The sequence below is a fragment of the Coenobita brevimanus genome, chromosome 103 (assembly GCF_032717465.1).
Source record: "Coenobita brevimanus isolate Jiangsu-jjx chromosome 103, ASM3271746v2, whole genome shotgun sequence".
Lineage (NCBI taxonomy): Eukaryota > Metazoa > Arthropoda > Malacostraca > Decapoda > Coenobitidae > Coenobita > Coenobita brevimanus.
Window position 1 is genome coordinate 34387389 of NC_137056.1, and position 19085 is coordinate 34406473.

At 40.3% G+C, this 19085-nt stretch overlaps 1 protein-coding gene across 1 annotated transcript in view; it reads right to left on the reverse strand.

The window, feature by feature from the left end:
• Positions 1-4142, reverse strand: part of hrg (poly(A) polymerase hiiragi) — a 165204-nt gene extending 161062 nt beyond the window's left edge. The window contains exon 1 of the mRNA XM_080284885.1: positions 4107-4142. Within this exon, the coding sequence (XP_080141011.1) occupies positions 4107-4142 (36 nt within the window). The remainder of the gene's footprint in view (positions 1-4106) is intronic.
• Positions 4143-19085: the final 14943 nt, after the last annotated feature.

Genomic DNA, 19085 nt, shown 5'->3' on the forward strand with positions numbered 1-19085 from the left:
TCATTTGCATCTCTCCTCATCCAGATGTTTTTGAATCCCTCCTTATCTACAAGTTTCGAGGTATTGTTGATTATTTCATTTCATTTGTATCTCTCTTGTGTGTGTGTGTGTGTGTGTGTGTGTGTGTGTGTGTGTGTGTGTGTGTGTGTGTGTGTGTGTGTGATGGGCCTTACCTCATTTAAATCTTCTGGTGACAACAAGAATAAATAGCAAGCTATATAAAGCAATAAATGTGATAACAGTAGTGCTTTTAATAAATTCTATGAGTACTGTGAATAAGCATGGAGCTTGCTTTTGTTAAGCAGAATTTATCCTTTATTTTAGTTAGCAGTAACTGTCCTAAAGTACAGCACATGCAGTTTAGCTGTTGTTTATCGTCTATCTATTTATCTATCTATTACCAAACGCCTTAATCCCGTAAGGGATGGCCACAAACAAATCGACTCCATGTCGCCCTGTCCCCCCCCCCCATTTCACTGCCCTGCTCCCAGCTCACACTTCCCTCTCTCATATACCTCTTCCTCCGTCCCTCCATCACATCCTTGGTCTCCCCCTCCCTCTCCCCCCCTCCACCTCACTCACATACACTCTCCTTGTCAGTCTTCCACTCGCCATCCTCACCACATGGCTTTGATAAACTATAAAAAAAAAAAAATGTTGACAAGGAAGTACTATTTCTAGGTTATTTCAATTTACCCATTGCTAACTGGACTTAAGTAGGAGCTATGTTTTTTGACAACAACAGTTTGACCCATTCCTTCATGACTGTTGCAGTGTTTTAGACCTTACTCAAAGGGTTAATTTTTTTTACTTCTATCTCAGTGAACACTAGCTTTTTGCTTTCGAGGAAAACAAAGGTGAGCCTTTCACCGGTTGTAATCATGCTTCAGTATTATTACATTATAACTTTCATACCAGCTTTTATTAGAATCAGGCTACCCCCATCAAAAAGGGCTTGGACCAGAGACAAATTAAGATTTTAAGCGTTCATCACCAGCTTGATTAATGAGAGAGAGAGAGAGAGAGAGAGAGAGAGAGAGAGAGAGAGAAACGTACAGTTATTCCAACTCTGTTCTACACCAGCCCTTTCTTTGGTTACCATGCTTGTAATAGTCGCGGATTATTTTTATGCTGGTGTTGAACTGTGAGGTATAGTAATGGCATATACCACTGAAATTACTAAAATGTTACTTAGAAAACAAGATGGCAGCGCCCATGCAGAGCCTCTAGTGCATGTGGATACAGTGACGACACGTCGCACACTATTCACTATTACTGCAGCAAACTTCCTCTGTACCAGCTAATGTGCTTCTCCAAGTCAAACAGGATACCTACTATAAAGAAATGCTGTATTAGTAAATATGACTGTGGCGAAAATGAGTGGATAAAGGAAGCCCAGGAAGAAATCATGAAACAAAGTAATGAATAATCAAATCAGCATCTTAGAAATAAGACCATACACTTCCAGGGAAATTGACAACAAGAGTGAAGGGGCTGGGAGGGATATGCAGAGTGAAACTGTGCCTGAGATAGGACTGGGAAGCACCCCAGATGATATTAATCTCAGTCAACTTGGATTTTCTGAACCTCATCAAACCCAAAATCACATCCAACAAACAAGGATACAAATACTGGAGAAGGTGCACCTTCTTCCCCAGAATGAGCTGTGATAGACATGAACGATTCCCCTCGAACCTTACAAGGAAAGGACAGGAGGAAGACCAGCAGTGTGCAGGTAAAACAAATAACTCAGATCTGCAAATACTTCATGTGAACCTACTGTATATATCAAATCAATGGGAAAAGATGTAGATTTTCCACCCTAGTACATGCCCCAAACTACTAAAACATGGACTGGACGAAGTGAAAGGTTGCACACTAGGCAAAAAGTGTCAAGACTACCATCCTAAACTATGAGTCCCTCAAAGAGGCTACATGCAAAATAACCAAGTGTACGGATGCCCATATCCATAGAAGGGTGAAAATGAATGATAAAATAATAAAAAATGTCAGGAATAGGGAGACAATGGAAGAGGAAAGAGATCTGAAAATAGAACAAGAAAACCAAAAACTACCAACAAGAAATTTTGTAGAAAATATCCGAAACAAACAAACCTCTTCCAGGCTCAGGTAAACCAGATTTTCCAACAACTGGCCCAATATCAAGCCAGACCTCCCCACTATCACATACAAGATTATACAATAAATCCGAGAGTGGCAGCCACAACATCGAAGCAACAACAGGCAGTGAATACAATACCCTGGCATATGCACCCACAACAACATATGGCACAAACCACTCCAACTGTACTTTAGAGAAGTTCCTTCTGTGCAACATAGAGGGTTTGTACCGGTAATCCATGAAGAACCAAATTAAAGTATCTTTTATAGAAGGATTAGCTAGTGAAACCAGTTACACTTTCATGGGTTTTACGGAATCGCTCCTAAACAGTGATATAGGAGATGAAGAAATTAGAACAGAATATCACACCCTGTACTGCACAAACCGTAAAGACAAGAGAAATGGTGGAGTATTGCTGTATGTACGAGACGACTTAGCTGTGAGTGCAAGAATTGTAAAATCAGTATCGAGTATGCACAAATGACCTGTTCGAAATGAAAATAAGGGCACATAATCTAATCACTGCACTAATGGTCGGCCTCCAAACTCTGAAGCACCAGCATTTTCCCAAATGTTAACTGAAGTGTCAGAAAATTTGTGTGAAAATGACACAAAAATTATTGTACTAGGGGACTTCAACTTCCCCATGATAAAGTGGCCACAAAGGAATATACTGTACATGGTAGAACAGTAAGTAAACAAAATCAACCACACAATATGTTAAGACTAACCGATAATTATCATCTAGAACAAATAATAACAGAACCAACACGGCTTAACAATGTGTTGGATCTAACTTTCCTGAACAACTGTGACTCCTTGCTTAGTTTTCAAGTAGCTAAAACAATTATGTCTGACCACAATCTGGTGAAAGTTAAGTTAAATAAAACAAGGTCACCACCACAATCTCCCAACATCCAAATACCACCAGAAAAATGCATAAAAACATTAAACTTTTAAAATGACAAGGCAGACTGGCAAGCATTGAATGAAGATATGTTAAAGATAAATTGCACTATACTGAATGACCTTGGAACAACTGAGGAAATGCTAAACCTCTTTATGACACTATATGAAGACCTGTGTGTGAAACATATTCCACAGAAATAGAAATATGACACCAGGCAGAGAATACCCCGAAAGAAAAGAATTTAAATGAGGAAAAGAACCAATGTAAATAAACTAATTACAAGAAAAGAAAATGGAAAACGGAATATGGAAGAAAAACTAGAGAAAATAGAAAGCGAGCCGGAAAAAATCATACGAAGGAAAAAATACACGAAGAAAACAAAGCAGTGTCGGTAATAAAGAAAAACCCTAAATTCTTCCATGCATAGGCCGGAAAAAGCTGAAAATCATGGTAAAGGTAGGACCAGTAGAATGCAAAAATGAGGAGATAATAGAAAATCCAGAAATTCCTGCAAACATGCTGGAAGAACATTGCAGTACCATGTTCAGTATACAATTCAAAACATAGAAAATTGAGAACCCCAGAGAATTCTTCCTAAATGAGAGTGAATGTGAAAATCAGATCAGTGACACAGTATTTACAACTGAAGATATAATAAAAGCCAGAGATGAGGTAGTACCAAACTCATCAACAGGACCTGACAACATATAAGCAATCTTGCTCAAGAAAAGAAAAACCGCCGTAGCAATTCCCATAAAAACAAACTGGAGGAAATCTTTGGATAGTGGAGAAATACCAGCATGTCTGAAAGAAGGGATGATTACCCAAATTTTCAAGGGTGGAACCAGATGACTAGTAGCAATCTATAGACCAGTTAGCCTCATTTCCTACATCATAAAGGTGTTCAAAAGAGTTGTCAGGAAGAAAGTAGTGGACTACATGGAATGGACTAACAAATTCAATCCTGGGTGACATGGTTTACGTAAAGGCAGGTCATATCTCTCCCAGCTGCTTGATCACTATGCTAATATATTAGATGATGTGAAAGATGGAAAGACTGTAGACGTCGTATACCTGGACTTTGCTAAAGCAATCGATAAGGCGGACCATGGTGTACTGCTACATATACTAAGACAAGTGGGCATCACCGGAAAGCTGGGAATCTGGATGCACAACTTCCTATGTGAGCGAAAGCAAACCGTGGTAGTGGAAGACACATACTCTAAGGCAGCGTTTCTTAACCTGGGGTGCTAGCACCCCCAGGGGGTGCTGAAATCAATTTTAGGAGGTGCTGGAAAATGCAGCAATATAGTTTTTGTTACTGGATTTGCTTAGTATTGGCATCCTTGATTTTTTTTTTTTTTTGAGACTATAAAATAAACTGTCAGGCAGTACTTCACTTTACTTTAACCCTGCAGTAGTGTAGCAACTGCAGTCCCAGTAACTAGATGTAGAGTGGTACTGGACTGAGACCTTATTACAAGGGGGGTGCTGAGGTCGGAAAAGGTTAAGAAACGCCGCTCTAAGGTATCGGCAGTGATCAGTGGAGCCCTGCAAGGGACTGTGCTTGCTTCATTGCTTTTTCTTATCATGATTGGAGATATTGACCAGAAAGTGGAACCATAAAGAGCATAAAAATTTGCCTACGATACCAGAATTAACCAGACAATGAAATCCAGAGAAGACTAAGAGAATCTCCAGAAAAACCTAGAGGAAATATACAGCTAGGCGGAAGAAAACAGCATGGATTTTAACAACAAAAAGTTCGAAGTGATGAGGAACAGTACAAATGATCACATAAAAGAGTACCAGCAGATGGTTAGAGAAGAAGAAATAGAAGTGGAGGATACACTGAGAGACCTAGGGGTATGGGTGAGTGATGACTGCACCTTCACTGAACACATTAACCGAACTACCAGATTAGCTTGACAAATGAGTGAATGGATCCTTCGGACCTTCATTACCAAGAGACCCGAACACCTGCTACCATCGTGGAAGGCCCTTGTTGTTATCTATCTATCTATCTATCTATTGCCAGACGCCTCAATCCCGTTTGGGGTGGCCACAAACAAATCGCCTCCAAGTCGCCCTGTCCCCCGCCATTTCACTGCCCTGCTCCCAACTCACACCCCCCTCTCTCATATACCTCTCCACCCCATCCCTCCATCTCATCCTCGGCCTCCCCCTCCCTCTTCCCCCCTCCACCTCACTCACATACTCTCTCTTCGTCAGTCTTTCACCCTCCATCCTCTCCACGTGGCCAAACCACCTCAGTGTGTTCCTCATAACGCTTCCTATCACATCCACATCCACACCACAACGCTCCTTTATATCCTCATTCGTCAGCCTGTCTCTCCACGTGACTCCACCGGCTTGTTGTTATCAAAGTTGAATATATATGCCAACTATGGTCATCACATAAATGACATTCAAGAATTTGAACAAATACAGAGAGCCGTCACAAAGAAGCTTGCCAGAGACCACTCACACTAATGGGAGAGTCTGAAACACCTGAATACTCTCTCCAAAGTCGGAGGGAACGATGCATCATAATATACATTTGGAAAATCCTCGAGGGCACAGTGTCAAACCCATCATCAAATGGAGGGGATGACATCATGAGCCAATACCATCCCAGAACGGGCAGGACCTGCAAGAGGAAAACAATAATTGCTGTCTCTTAACAGAAAAAGACAATCCAAGTAGAAAGCTTCAATAATAAAGGACACAAGCTCTTCACCTGCCTCCCAAGAGATATTACAGATCTAACATGGTGCAGCACAGAAGTTTTCAAGAAAATTCTGGACAGATTCCTGGTAACTATACCTAGCACCTAGATCTACGACAAGTAAAATTCTTAAGTTGCATAACTGTGTGATTTACGATCGTAGACTAGCTACTCAAGCATTAACCCTTCACAACTTCGTTCTGCATAATTTATATTTGGTTTACTGGACATTGTAGCTGATCTCTTGTACATAATTTGGTTTACTGGACATTGTAACTGATCTCTTGTACATATGAATTAAGGCCAGCTTATTGTTCATATTAACATTAGTCTTTGTACTGACAGTCCTTGTGTGTGTTTACCAAAGCACAGGGAAAGATCAAGAAGTAAAGTAGGACAGAAGAGGACAGGAAGGAGAGAAACTGCGGAGACAAAAAAATCCCCTTTAGTTGCATCTTACGATAAGCAGGGTTTACAGTTTGTATGTAGAAATGACAACCTGGTTCGAGCCTCACGCAGGTGAGGGTGCTTTCACGGCTCGATGTTATAATTTGTCGTTTTTACATACAACCTGACAATCATCGGATCCAGGTTAGGTTAAGCTCATTATCCTTCCCACATAACAATAGGTCGGGATGTGTGGATCCGAAAAAAATGAAAAATGTCATCAAATAACGGCCACTCACTTTTTAAACCAGCTGTGACTAGATGGGTTCGAGTCCCACGCAAGTGAAGGTGTTTTCATGGCTCGATGTTATTATACCTGTCGTTTCTACATACAACATATGACAGAAAAGGTGGAAGATGACCCGGTGACAGACAAAACGAAAAAAATATCTTATTACAGGGTACAAAGGAAAATGTGCTTTGGAGGCTGGAGCAGAGGCACTATAGGAACAATGAATATAAATCTATGATTCATCGTGACACACACACACACACACACACACACACACACACACACACCTAGTAAGGGCGCTCTATTTTTCCCACAAAAAAAACAAGCAGCAATTACACGCGCGCGCGCACGCACGCGCTCACACACACACACACACACACACACACACACACACACACACACACACACACACACACACACACACACACACACACACACACCGCTCGCTGGTGCAGTGGTAACGTTCCCGCTTGCCAACTGGTGGACGGGAGTTCGCGCCTCGCTCAGGTTGCGAAAAGCTTCACTGACGAAGTGGGTGGTTACTGTCCCCCTTGAGCAAGAGGACGGGTGTGTGCGTGTGTGAAGGTCACAGCCTAGGTCAAGAGAATTAAAGGTCACAGCCTTGCCCTTAGATCGGACTATATGAGCTCTCAGCTCCCTTCCGGGAGGGTAAAAGCTGACCATCACGACCATCAAGTGATCCTGACCGACTCGGTGAATTACACACACACACACACACACACACACACACACACAGGCACACGAGCGTGAGCGCATTCCAACTGTCGTCATGCCCGCTTTGGATTTGTTAAAGCTCTAAAAATGACAAAAATAGCTGTGACAGTCCACACTTCCTAGGTCCATGGATCACTGTTAGGAGTGTTGAAATTTCTTATCACATGTCTTTTTTAAGGAAGATGATAGAACAAGCGATGATAGAAGGGCGATAAGCGATAGTACAAAAAATTGTTATATTAGTAAAGTAAAGAGTTTCCCAGTTAGTAATAAAATAAATAACAGTAAATGCCAAGGTAAAGGCATAACTACTAGTAATAATCTGAAAGTGTACTACACAAACAGCCGGAGTTTACGTAATAAAATGGATGAACTGAGGGCTTTAATTTGTACAGAGAAAATAGACATTGCCGTTATTAGTGAAATTTGGATGAATACAGACACTCGAGAATTTTTAGCAGAATATCACATAAAAGGCTATAATATTTTTGTGTCAAACCGCCAGGGAAGAAAGGGGGGAGGGGTAGCTATTTATGTAAAGGATTCATTAAACTGTTACAATAAAGCAGACATTAAAGTAAATAGGGACACAGAAAGTGTCTGGGTTGAAATTAGTAACTATCTATCTATCTATTGCCAGACGCCTCAATCCCGTTTGGGGTGGCCACAAACAAATCGCCTCCAAGTCGCCCTGCTCCCAACTCACACCCCCCTCTCTCATATACCTCTCCACCCCATCCCTCCATCTCATCCTTGGCCTCCCCCTCCCTCTTCCCCCCTCCACCTCACTCACATACACTCTCTTTGTCAGTCTTTCACCCTCCATCCTCTCCACATGGCCAAACCACCTCAGTGTGTTCCTCATAACGCTTCCTATCACATCCACATCCACACCACAACGCAGGGCAATAGGATTTAATTGCCGCCTTGAAAGGTATTGCAAAGATAATGCAATACCTTTCATAGACAGCTGGGACCGGTTTTATGGACGGAGTGCCTTGTATAGTTGGGATGGGACTCATCTTAGCAGGCAGGGAGTTACTGTTTTAGCTGGAATGATAGATAGGGAGTTGGAGGGATTTTTTCGAGATTGAGAAGTAGGTGTACAGGAAGATGCAGCAACTACAGTCAGAAATCATTATTACCATGTTTGGATAGATGCATCGATACTTGCAAAATTAAGAACAAAAGTTCAACCATTAGTGTAGATACATCCACTCAGGCACCTCAAATTGAGCAGGCTATGATAGATGATAGAACAAGCGATGATGGAAGGGCGATAAGCGATAGTACAAAAAATTGTTATATTAGTAAAGTAAAGAGTTTCCCAGTTAGTAATAAAATAAATAACAGTAAATGCCAAGGTAGAGGCATAACTACTCGTAATAATCTGAAAGTGTACTACACAAACAGCCGGAGTTTACGTAATAAAATGGATGAACTGAGGGCTTTAATTTGTACAGAGAAAATAGACATTGCCGTTATTAGTGAAACTTGGATGAATACAGACACTCGAGAATTTTTAGCAGAATATCAGATAAAAGGCTATAATATTTTTGTGTCAAACCGTCAGGGAAGAAAGGGGGGAGGGGTAGCTATTTATGTAAAGGATTCATTAATCTGTTATAATGAAGAAGACATTAAAGTAAATAGGGACACAGAAAGTGTCTGGGTTGAAATTAGTAACAATAGGGAGAAATTAGTCTTAGGAGCAATTTACAGATCTCCTAAATTAAGTAGAGCTGATAGTAAATACCTTTGGGAGGAAATGAGGAAAGCATCACAGTCCAGCTTAGTAATAATTGTAGGGGACCTTAATCTGCCAAGGATAGATTGGAGAAATCAGACAGGAGATGCAGAGTCAGAGGAATTTCTAGAGGTAGTACAGGATAATTTCCTTTATCAGTATATCAGGAAGCCCACCAGAGGTAATAATATACTAGATTTGGTTTTAGCTAATAAAGAAAATATCATTAGCGATATAGAGGTTGGTGGACGACTTGGTAATAGCGATCATGAAGAAATTAAGTTCAAATTTATTTGGGATGTCTGTTCCACTGAAAATACCTCCACCGTTCCTAATTTTCGTCTAGGAGATTTCGATGGCTTAAGAGCTTATTTTCGAACGGTATTCCACAGGGAGATTAGCTATTGGAGGGAATGCCAGGTCAGTGTGGAACCCCAAGTCATAGGTCAGGCGCAAGAAACACCTGTGGATGTCCGTCAGGTGTCTGTGAGGGAGGAGGTGGTAGATAGGAATGTAGTCCAGGTGACGGAAATTAACTCAGCTACAGTACCAAGCAGACGTTCAACCAGTGAGAAGTATAACGAGTTAATAAATATAATACACGGAGGCCAAGATAGATATATTCCTTCAAAACCGTTTAGAACTAATAATTCGGAACCTAGATGGTTAAACAACAGATTAAAATCTCTCATAGGCCTAAGGAAAGGAATATATAGAAAAATAAAATGTGGAGAGGAACACTTACGTAACCGGTACACAATTTTAAATAGAGAAGTAAAGAGGGAGATAAGAAAAGCAAAGAGAAGTTATGAAATTAAGGTTGCCAGTGAATCAAAAGAAAACCCCAAGGGTTTTTATCAAATGTACCGAACGAAAAATAAAGATAGGATAGGACCACTCAGAACAGAATCAGGTGACATTACCAGTGAAGATAAAGAAATGTGCTCCATCCTAAATAATTATTTCATATCAGTATTCACCAAGGAAAATCTAAGCCTGGTCCCTCAAGCAGCAAATACTTACCATGAGAATACGGAAAATATTCTCAGTAAAATAACCATTAGTAAGGAGGACGTATTGAAAGAAATTAATAAGTTAAAACCTCAAAAATCGCCAGGTCCGGACGATATATATGCAAAAATTATAAAAGAAACCAAAGAAGAATTATGTCAGCCACTTTTAACGTTATTTAATGACTCATTAAGTTCAGGAGAAGTTCCAGAGGCGTGGAAAACCGCAAACGTAGTGCCCATCTTTAAAAAGGGTGATAAATCAGCTGCGTCGAATTGTCGTCCGATAAGTCTAACGTCAATAGTAGGAAAAATGTTAAGAGTCAATTTTGGCAAATAAGATTAGAGAACACTTAGAAAGATTTAATCTTATAAACGAAAGTCAGCACGGATTCAGGCAAGGACGATCCTGCCTCACAAATTTGTTGTCATTCTACTCGGAGGTCTATGAGGCAGTAGATAGTGATAAAGCTTACGATGATATTTATCTGGACTTTAGTAAAGCTTTTGATAGAGTCCCACATGAAAGGTTAGTTAGAAAGGTTCGAGCACACGGTATAGACGGCGATATCTTAAAATGGATAGAATCCTGGCTGAAAGGACGAAAGCAGAGAGTATTAATAAATGGAACTAAGTCGGACCGGGGATTAGTAACTAGCGGTGTACCACAGGGTTCAGTACTCGGTCCCTTATTATTTATCATATATATAAATGATCTAGACTTAGGAGTCAATAGCAGCATCAGCAAATTTGCCGACGATACAAAAATAGGGCGTATCATTAACTCGACTGACGATTGCCATAACTTACAGAAAGACCTCGATACATTGTCCAAATGGTCTAAAACTTGGCAAATGGAATTTAACGTTGAAAAATGTAAAGTACTTAACGTAGGCAAGACCATTGGAGATACTAAATACAGCTTAGATAACAAAGAAATTAGCAAATCGGAATGCGAGAGAGATCTAGGAGTTATGATTAGTAACGACCTTAAACCAAGGCAACAGTGCATTAATGCGAGAAATAAAGCAAATAGGGTCCTAGGATTTATTTCGAGAAGCGTGAACGATAGATCATCTAAAGTAATACTAAAACTTTATCTAGCATTAGTAAGGCCACATTTAGACTACGGAGTACAATTCTGGTGTCCTTACTATAGAATGGATATTAATTCGTTAGAAAATGTACAGAGAAGAATGACTAAAATGATACATGACGTCTGGAACCTGTCATATGAAGACAGACTGAAAAGACTAAGTCTGCATTCGCTAGAGAGGCGTAGAGTAAGGGGAGACTTAATTGAGGTGTTTAAGTGGATGAATGGTATAAATAAGGGAGATATTAGCAAGGTACTTAAAGTGAGCATACAGGATAGAACTAGAAATAATGGTTTCAAACTAGAAAAATTCCGTTTCAGAAAGGAAATCGGTAGAAATTGGTTTGGTAATAGAGTAGTAGACGAATGGAATAAGCTACCTAGTAAAGTAGTTGCTGCCTCTTCCATTGAGAGTTTCAAGCATAGGCTAGATAAGCATATGACAAATAAGGGGTGGATATAGAATAAAGAAAATCTTATAACCAATACTAATTCAAAAATTTTTTCTTTTCAGGTTACACTATGATAGTCTCTATTCTCCTTTCACACTTTCCTGTAAAATGTCCACGCCAGTTTTTCTATACGGCGTGGTGTTCTTTCTGACTTTTTCCTGCCGGCTTCGACTGGAGGGTTTGGAGGGCGGGGGAGAGCCTTCTTCTTTGCTATCCTTATCTCTTTCTAGTAGTTCAGTTACTCTTCTAGGAGCTGCCTAGCATGGGCCAACCGGCCTACTGCAGTTATCCTCTCTTCTTATATTCTTATGTTCTTCTTATGTTCCACGTGACTCCACAGGCTCCTCTTAAATAACTCATTTCCACTGCTCTCACTCTTGACTTGTGTCCTTCCAACAATGTCCAAGCTTCACTTCCGTACGTTAGAGTTGGTATCACAATACTGTCATGTAGTAACTTTTTCACTTCCATGCTCACTTCCCTGTTTTTTATCACTGCTTTCAAAGAACCAGCAACTTTTCTTCCCTGCTGTACCCTTTCAAGCACTTCACCCTCCAAACCTCCATCCTTACTCATCACACTACCCAAGTACTTAAACGTACTCACATTTTCCAATTCCTCACCATCCAACCTAGCTGTACATTCACTAACTTCACCTCTCTCAAAGACCATCACTTTACTCTTCCCTACATTCACCTTTAGATTCCGTTTCTTACACACTCTCTCAGACTCATCCACCAAGCCTTGCAGGTCCCCTTCGTCTTCTCTCAACAACACAGTATCATCTGCAAACAACAGTACAGGGAGTTTCCAAACACTATCCTCTCTCACCAGGGCCACTCCAACATCCACTACCCTACCTTGTACCTCTTTTATTACCCCATCCATGTATAGATTGAACAACCATGGAGACATGACACATCCCTGTTTCAAACCAACTTTCAAAAAGAAAAATTCAATTAGTTCACCATCCATTAGTCTTAGGAGCAATTTACAGATCTCCTAAATTAAGTAGAGCTGATAGTAAATACCTTTGGGAGGAAATAAGGAAAGCATCACAGTCCAGCTTAGTAATAATTGTAGGGGACCTTAATCTGCCAAGGATGGATTGGAGAAATCAGACAGGAGATGCAGAGTCAGAGGAATTTCTAGAGGTAGTACAGGATAATTTCCTTTATCAGTATATCAGGAAGCCCACCAGAGGTAATAATATACTGGATTTGGTTTTAGCTAATAAAGAAAATATCATTAGCGATATAGAGGTTGGTGGACGACTTGGTAATAGCGATCATGAAGAAATTAAGTTCAAATTTATTTGGGATGTCTGTTCCACTGAAAATACCTCCACCGTTCCTAATTTTCGTCTAGGAGATTTCGATGGCTTTAGAGCTTATTTTCGAACGGTATTCCACAGGGAGATTAGCTATTTGAGGGAATGCCAGGTCAGTGGGGAATCCCAGGTCATAGGTCAGGCGCAGGAAACACGAGGGGATGTCCGTCAGGCGTCTGTGAGGGCGGGAGGTGGTAGATAGGAATGTAGTCCAGGTGATGGAAATTAACTCAGCTCCAGTACCAAACAGACGTTCAACCAGTGAGAAGTATAACGAGTTAATAAATATAATACACGGAGGCCAAGATAGATATATTCCTTCAAAACCGTTTAGAACTAATAATTCAGAACCAAGATGGTTAAACAACAGATTAAAATCTCTCATAGGCCTAAGGAAAGGAATATATAGAAAAATAAAACGTGGAGAGGAACAAGTACGTAACCGATACACGATTTTATATAGAGAAGTAAAGAGGGAGATAAGAAAAGCAAAGAGAAGTTATGAAATTAAGGTTGCTAGTGAATCAAAAGAAAACCCCAAGGGTTTTTATGAAATGTACCGTACGAAAAATAAAGATAGGATAGGACCACTCAGAACAGAATCAGGTGACATTACCAGTGAAGATAAAGAAATGTGCTCCATCCTAAATAATTATTTCATATCAGTATTCACCAAGGAAAATCTAAGCCTGGTCCCTCAAGCAGCAAATACTTACCATGAGAATACGGAAAATATTCTTAGTAAAATAACCATTAGTAAGGAGGACGTATTGAAAGAAATTAATAAGTTAAAACCTCAAAAATCGCCAGGTCCGGACGATATATATGCAAAAATTATAAAAGAAACCAAAGAAGAATTATGTCAGCCACTTTTAACGTTATTTAATGACTCTTTAAGTTCAGGAGAAGTTCCAGAGGCGTGGAAAACCGCAAACGTAGTACCCATCTTTAAAAAGGGTGATAAATCAGCTGCGTCGAATTGTCGTCCGATAAGTCTAACGTCAATAGTAGGAAAAATGTTAGAGTCAATTTTGGCAAATAAGATTAGAGAACACTTAGAAAGATTTAATCTTATAAACGAAAGTCAGCACGGATTCAGGCAAGGACGATCCTGCCTCACAAATTTGTTGTCATTCTACTCGGAGGTCTATGAGGCAGTAGATAGCGATAAAACTTACGATGTTATTTATCTGGACTTTAGTAAAGCTTTTGATAGGGTCCCACACGAAAGGTTAGTTAGAAAGGTTCGAGTACACGGTGTAGACGGCGATATCTTAAAATGGATAGAATCCTGGCTGAAAGGACGAAAGCAGAGAATATTAATAAATGGAACTAAGTCGGACTGGGGATTATAGTAGGACTCGCGCACGTTTGCGGCTGTGGTGTGGACCGCACCTGTGTACAGTGTTGCCACGTTTTCTATACCGTTATCTCTCTCTCTCTCTCTCTCTCTCTCTCTCTCTCTCTCTCTCTCTCTCTCCTGGCGGGAAATGTGAGCCACCCTGAGTACTTTTGATTCTTTTATAAGTTATTTATAATTGTGCTTTCATTTGTTAATTTGGTTTTGTTATATTTAGTAGTAGATGGAGTGTCAAAGTTACTGTCTGCTGAGAGGTTTGTTACGTTACTGATTCATACACCCCGACGTAGTGGGGTGTGGGTGTAGGTGTGGGTGGGAGTGTGGATGTGGGTTTGTTGGGGTGGTGGTCCAGGGGGGAGGGGAAGTGTGAAGGGGGATTTGACCTGAGACACCCAGGAGGGATTAAGAAGGGAGGGAAGGGGAAGGGGGGGCTGGATTCACCTACCACGTGGTCAGTATTAGAAGAGAGAGAGAGAGAGAGAGAGAGAAATTACGTGTATAGATATATGTGCATCAATAGGAACAATGTATATCAGTGTGTGCAGTATGTACAAAGGAATACAAAGAAGGCAGTGACAGACCTCTCTCTCTCTCTCTCTCTCTCTCTCTCTCTCTCTCTCTCTCTCTCTCTCCTGGCGGGAAATGTGAGCCACCCTGAGTACTTTTGATTCTTTTATAAGTTATTTATAATTGTGCTTTCATTTGTTAATTTGGTTTTGTTATATTTAGTGATGCCGACAATGCATTCAATGCATGCCCCTCTCCTGCCTCTCTCTCTCTCTCTCTCTCTCTCTCTCTCTCTCTCTCTCTCTCTCTCTCTCTCTCTCTCTCTCTGTAGGGAAGCTATCTGTCAAGGCCACCGACTGGGTGTGGAAGTGTTGCCGCTCGCGAGTGAATAGTTTTTTTTTTTTTTTTTACAGTACTTCGGTATTGGCATATGCCTACTATTTTGTCCTACATATTAGCTTATGATTATAAATGTGATTATTCCTCGCCCTTAAAATTTTGGTAAAAGCCAGTAAATGTGAGCATTTTTCCCAAGCAACACCTGTACAAGCTATGCTTGGGTCCATGGAGGTACGTACTTTACCTTAGGCCAGACGGGGTGTGTCAGTGCTGCCACTCACAAGAATTATATGAATTATTTCTTTTACTTTGGATATTGGCATATTTCTTCTTTTTTCAGGCTCATTCTATTATATCCATAACTGTAATATTATTAACCACCCTAAAACTACGCTAAAAAACATTAAAAGTGACTGCTATTTCTTTTAGCAACACTGTACAATATGTATGCCTTGTTTCTGTGTTACTGTATAAATATTTTATGCATAATAAGATTACTGTTGATTCATCCATCAAAATACACAAGTGTAAGTTTTATTCATCTGAATTTATCGAATTTGTGATGCCTTGTACATAAATAGCTTCCGTTTCACATCGCAAGTTGGGGAAACGTGGCACCATTGTACACAGGTGCGGGCCACACCACAGACGCAAACGGGCGCGAGGCCGACTATAGTAACTAGCGGTGTACCACAGGGTTCAGTACTCGGTCCCTTATTATTTATCATATATATAAATGATCTTGACTTAGGAGTCAATAGCAGCATCAGCAAATTTGCCGACGATACAAAAATAGGGCGTATCATTAACTCGACTGACGATTGCCATAACTTACAAAAAGACCTCGATACATTGTCCAAATGGTCTAAAACTTGGCAAATGGAATTTAACGTTGAAAAATGTAAAGTACTTAACGTAGGCAAGACCATTGGAGATACTAAATACAGCTTAGATAACAAAGAAATTAGCAAATCGGTATGCGAGAGAGATCTAGGAGTTATGATTAGTAACGACCTTAAACCAAGGCAACAGTGTATTAATGCGAGAAATAAAGCAAATAGGGTCCTAGGATTTATTTCGAGAAGCGTGAGCAATAGATCATCTAAAGTAATACTGAAACTTTATCTAGCATTAATAAGGCCACATTTAGACTACGCAGTACAATTTTGGTGTCCTTACTATAGAATGGATATTAATTCATTAGAAAATGTACAGAGAAGAATGACTAAAATGATACATGACGTCCGGAACCTGTCATATGAAGACAGACTGAAGAGACTAACAGCCGTATTCTTAAACATTTCCTTCCCTTGTAGAGGCATGGGAAGGAAATCTTTAGCCGAATTGGTATTCTTAAAAAAATCCTTCCCTTCCTGGGCCGCGCGAAGGGAAAGATTTTTCCTCTGGGCAGCAGAAATTATTGGAAATTGAAGGAATTCCTTGACCCTTCTCTTCAAAAATTCCTTCATAAATTTTGTGCTTTCTGTTGTGGTTCATTGTCTTATATATATTTAAAATGTTGACAGAAGTTACTGTATAATTTTATTGATGCAGTTTACAACGCTATACTAATGTTTAAGCGCTATTTGTGTCTCTTTAAAAGTGTTACCCACGTCGGCTGAGACAATAAGCCAGACATAAACAGAGCAGACGACGTACTACCTTCGATATTCATCCAGTCTTTTATGATCTGACACTGACAAATCTCATACATTATGGCCAGGGTCAAACGAGGATTCATTTCAAGAAACATTTTGGTTGTTAAGTTGCCTGAAAAAGGAAAATCTGCCGTCAAGGTCACACGTGTGGTTCGGTTCATGTCTTCCAGCTGGAAAAAAACAAGTGAGCACCGACATGCGAGTACACGAGACGGACGTTAACAAGTGATTCTTACACTTACTAATAACAACATTAAGCGTAATGATATTCCTCGAATATAATTTATCAAAATATTGTCTTGAGGAGTGAACACGCTGCGGTGTTGGCCAGAATGGCATTTATGACTGAATACAAACCAACAGTATACTGTAGATGTGGTGGCGACCTCCCACGTCTCAAATGTGTTGTGCTTTCATTATCCAGCACGAGATATGCGTGTTCTGATGTATTAGTTTATAAATTTAACGCTCCATCATACCAAATAGCAGCAGGATGGGTCATTTTAGTTTAACAGGGCTACCAACCTGAACATTTTTCCTTCCCTTCCAAGGAAATCTTTACGCATACTGAAGGGAAAGAAAAATCCTTCGAAGGGAAGGAAAAGTTTAGGGAAGGAATTATTTTTAAGAATATGGCCGTTAGTCTGCATTCGCTAGAGAGGCGTAGAGTAAGGGGAGACTTAATTGAGGTGTTTAAGTGGATGAAGGGTATAAATAAGGGAGATATTAGCAAGGTACTTAAAGTGAGCATACAGGATAGAACTAGAAATAATGATTTCAAACTAGAAAAATTCCGTTTCAGAAAGGAAATCGGTAGAAATTGGTTTGGTAATCGAGTAGTAGACGAATGGAATAAGCTACCTAGTAAAGTAGTTGCTGCCTCTTCCATCGAGAGTTTCAAGCATAGGCTAGATAAGCATATGACAAATAAGGGGTGGATATAGAATAAAGAAAATCTTATAACCAATACTAATTCAAAAAATTTTTCTTTTCAGGTTACACTATGATAGTCTCTATTCTCCTTTCACACTTTCCTGTAAAATGTCCACGCCAGTTTTTCTATACGGCGTGGTGTTCTTTCTGACTTTTTCCTGCCGGCTTCGGCTGGAGGGTTTGGAGGGCGGGGGAGAGCCTTCTTCTTTGCTATCCTTATCTCATTCTAGTAGTTCAGTTACTCTTCTAGGAGCTGCCTAGCATGGGCTAACCGGCCTACTGCAGTTATCCTCTCTTCTTATGTTCTCTCTCTCTCTCTCTCTCTCTCTCTCTCTCTCTCTCTCTCTCTCTCTCTCTCTCTCTCTCTCTCTCGTGGGGGGGGGGAGTGCTTATATCACACTCCAAAGAGTCTCTAGCAACTTCTGCTTTAGGAGTTTAATCATTATACCCTGCACTAATTTCACATTACAGACAAACATACAGATGCAAACTTAGTAACTTATATTATATATATATATATATATATATATATATATATATATATATATATATATATATATATATATATATATATATATATATATATATACACACACACAGTAGCCTGTGTGTGTGTGTGTGTGTGTGTGTGTGTGTGTGTGTGTAGAGTTTGCCTCTGGTATAGTACCCCCTTGCATATTAAACACAAGCTTCTTTTTTTTCTCTAGCGTGTACAGCACACAGTACAACAGGACAGAGGCCAAGTTCGGATCTATCCCAGCCGGTACACTAACCTCTTTCAGTGGTAAACAGAGCACGTGCTTTTACTGGCACAGATGCTTTTGTGCCTGGTGGTTATGTGCACGACTTTGGGTGGTTCGGCGCCTGTCTTTACATGCTTCTGAGGCTATGTCATAATAATTAAGAACTAAATGGAAAATCTGAGATGGGTGCCTTGAGAGACCTGGCCTAGGTACTTGTATACTAGCTTAAATGCCAATTTGCCCAGAAAATAAAGTCGTGAAAAGGCAGCAACGAGTGTTAATAAGAATGACTACAGGATCATTAAGGAAACTGAGAAAACAGAACAATTTCTCTTTGCGAAATATGAATACCTCATCGGACTGATGGGGTTAAGATGGTTGATAAATACTTCCCCAGGGCGGTATTGAGGGAAGGCAGGAGCGAGTGTGATGGCGGGGCCTGAGGGAGAGTGTGTGTGTGGGAGTGGTGGGCTGTGTGTGGTTTGGTTACAGCCCTTGTGGAAGACGCTCACTCTCTACCTTACCTGAGGGGCCAAACGTACTCTACTTCTATTGTACTGCGGGTTTCACTGTTTGTATGTTTTCTACTTCGTGTGATAAGTACGAAGTGTTTACGAGCAACGTGATAAACGCTGTGGTAATATGTGGCTGGCTGGCTACCACTGACCCTGGGAGATACCGATTGCCCTTCAATCCACTGAGTTATTTTACATGCATATGTGAGAGCAACGAGGAA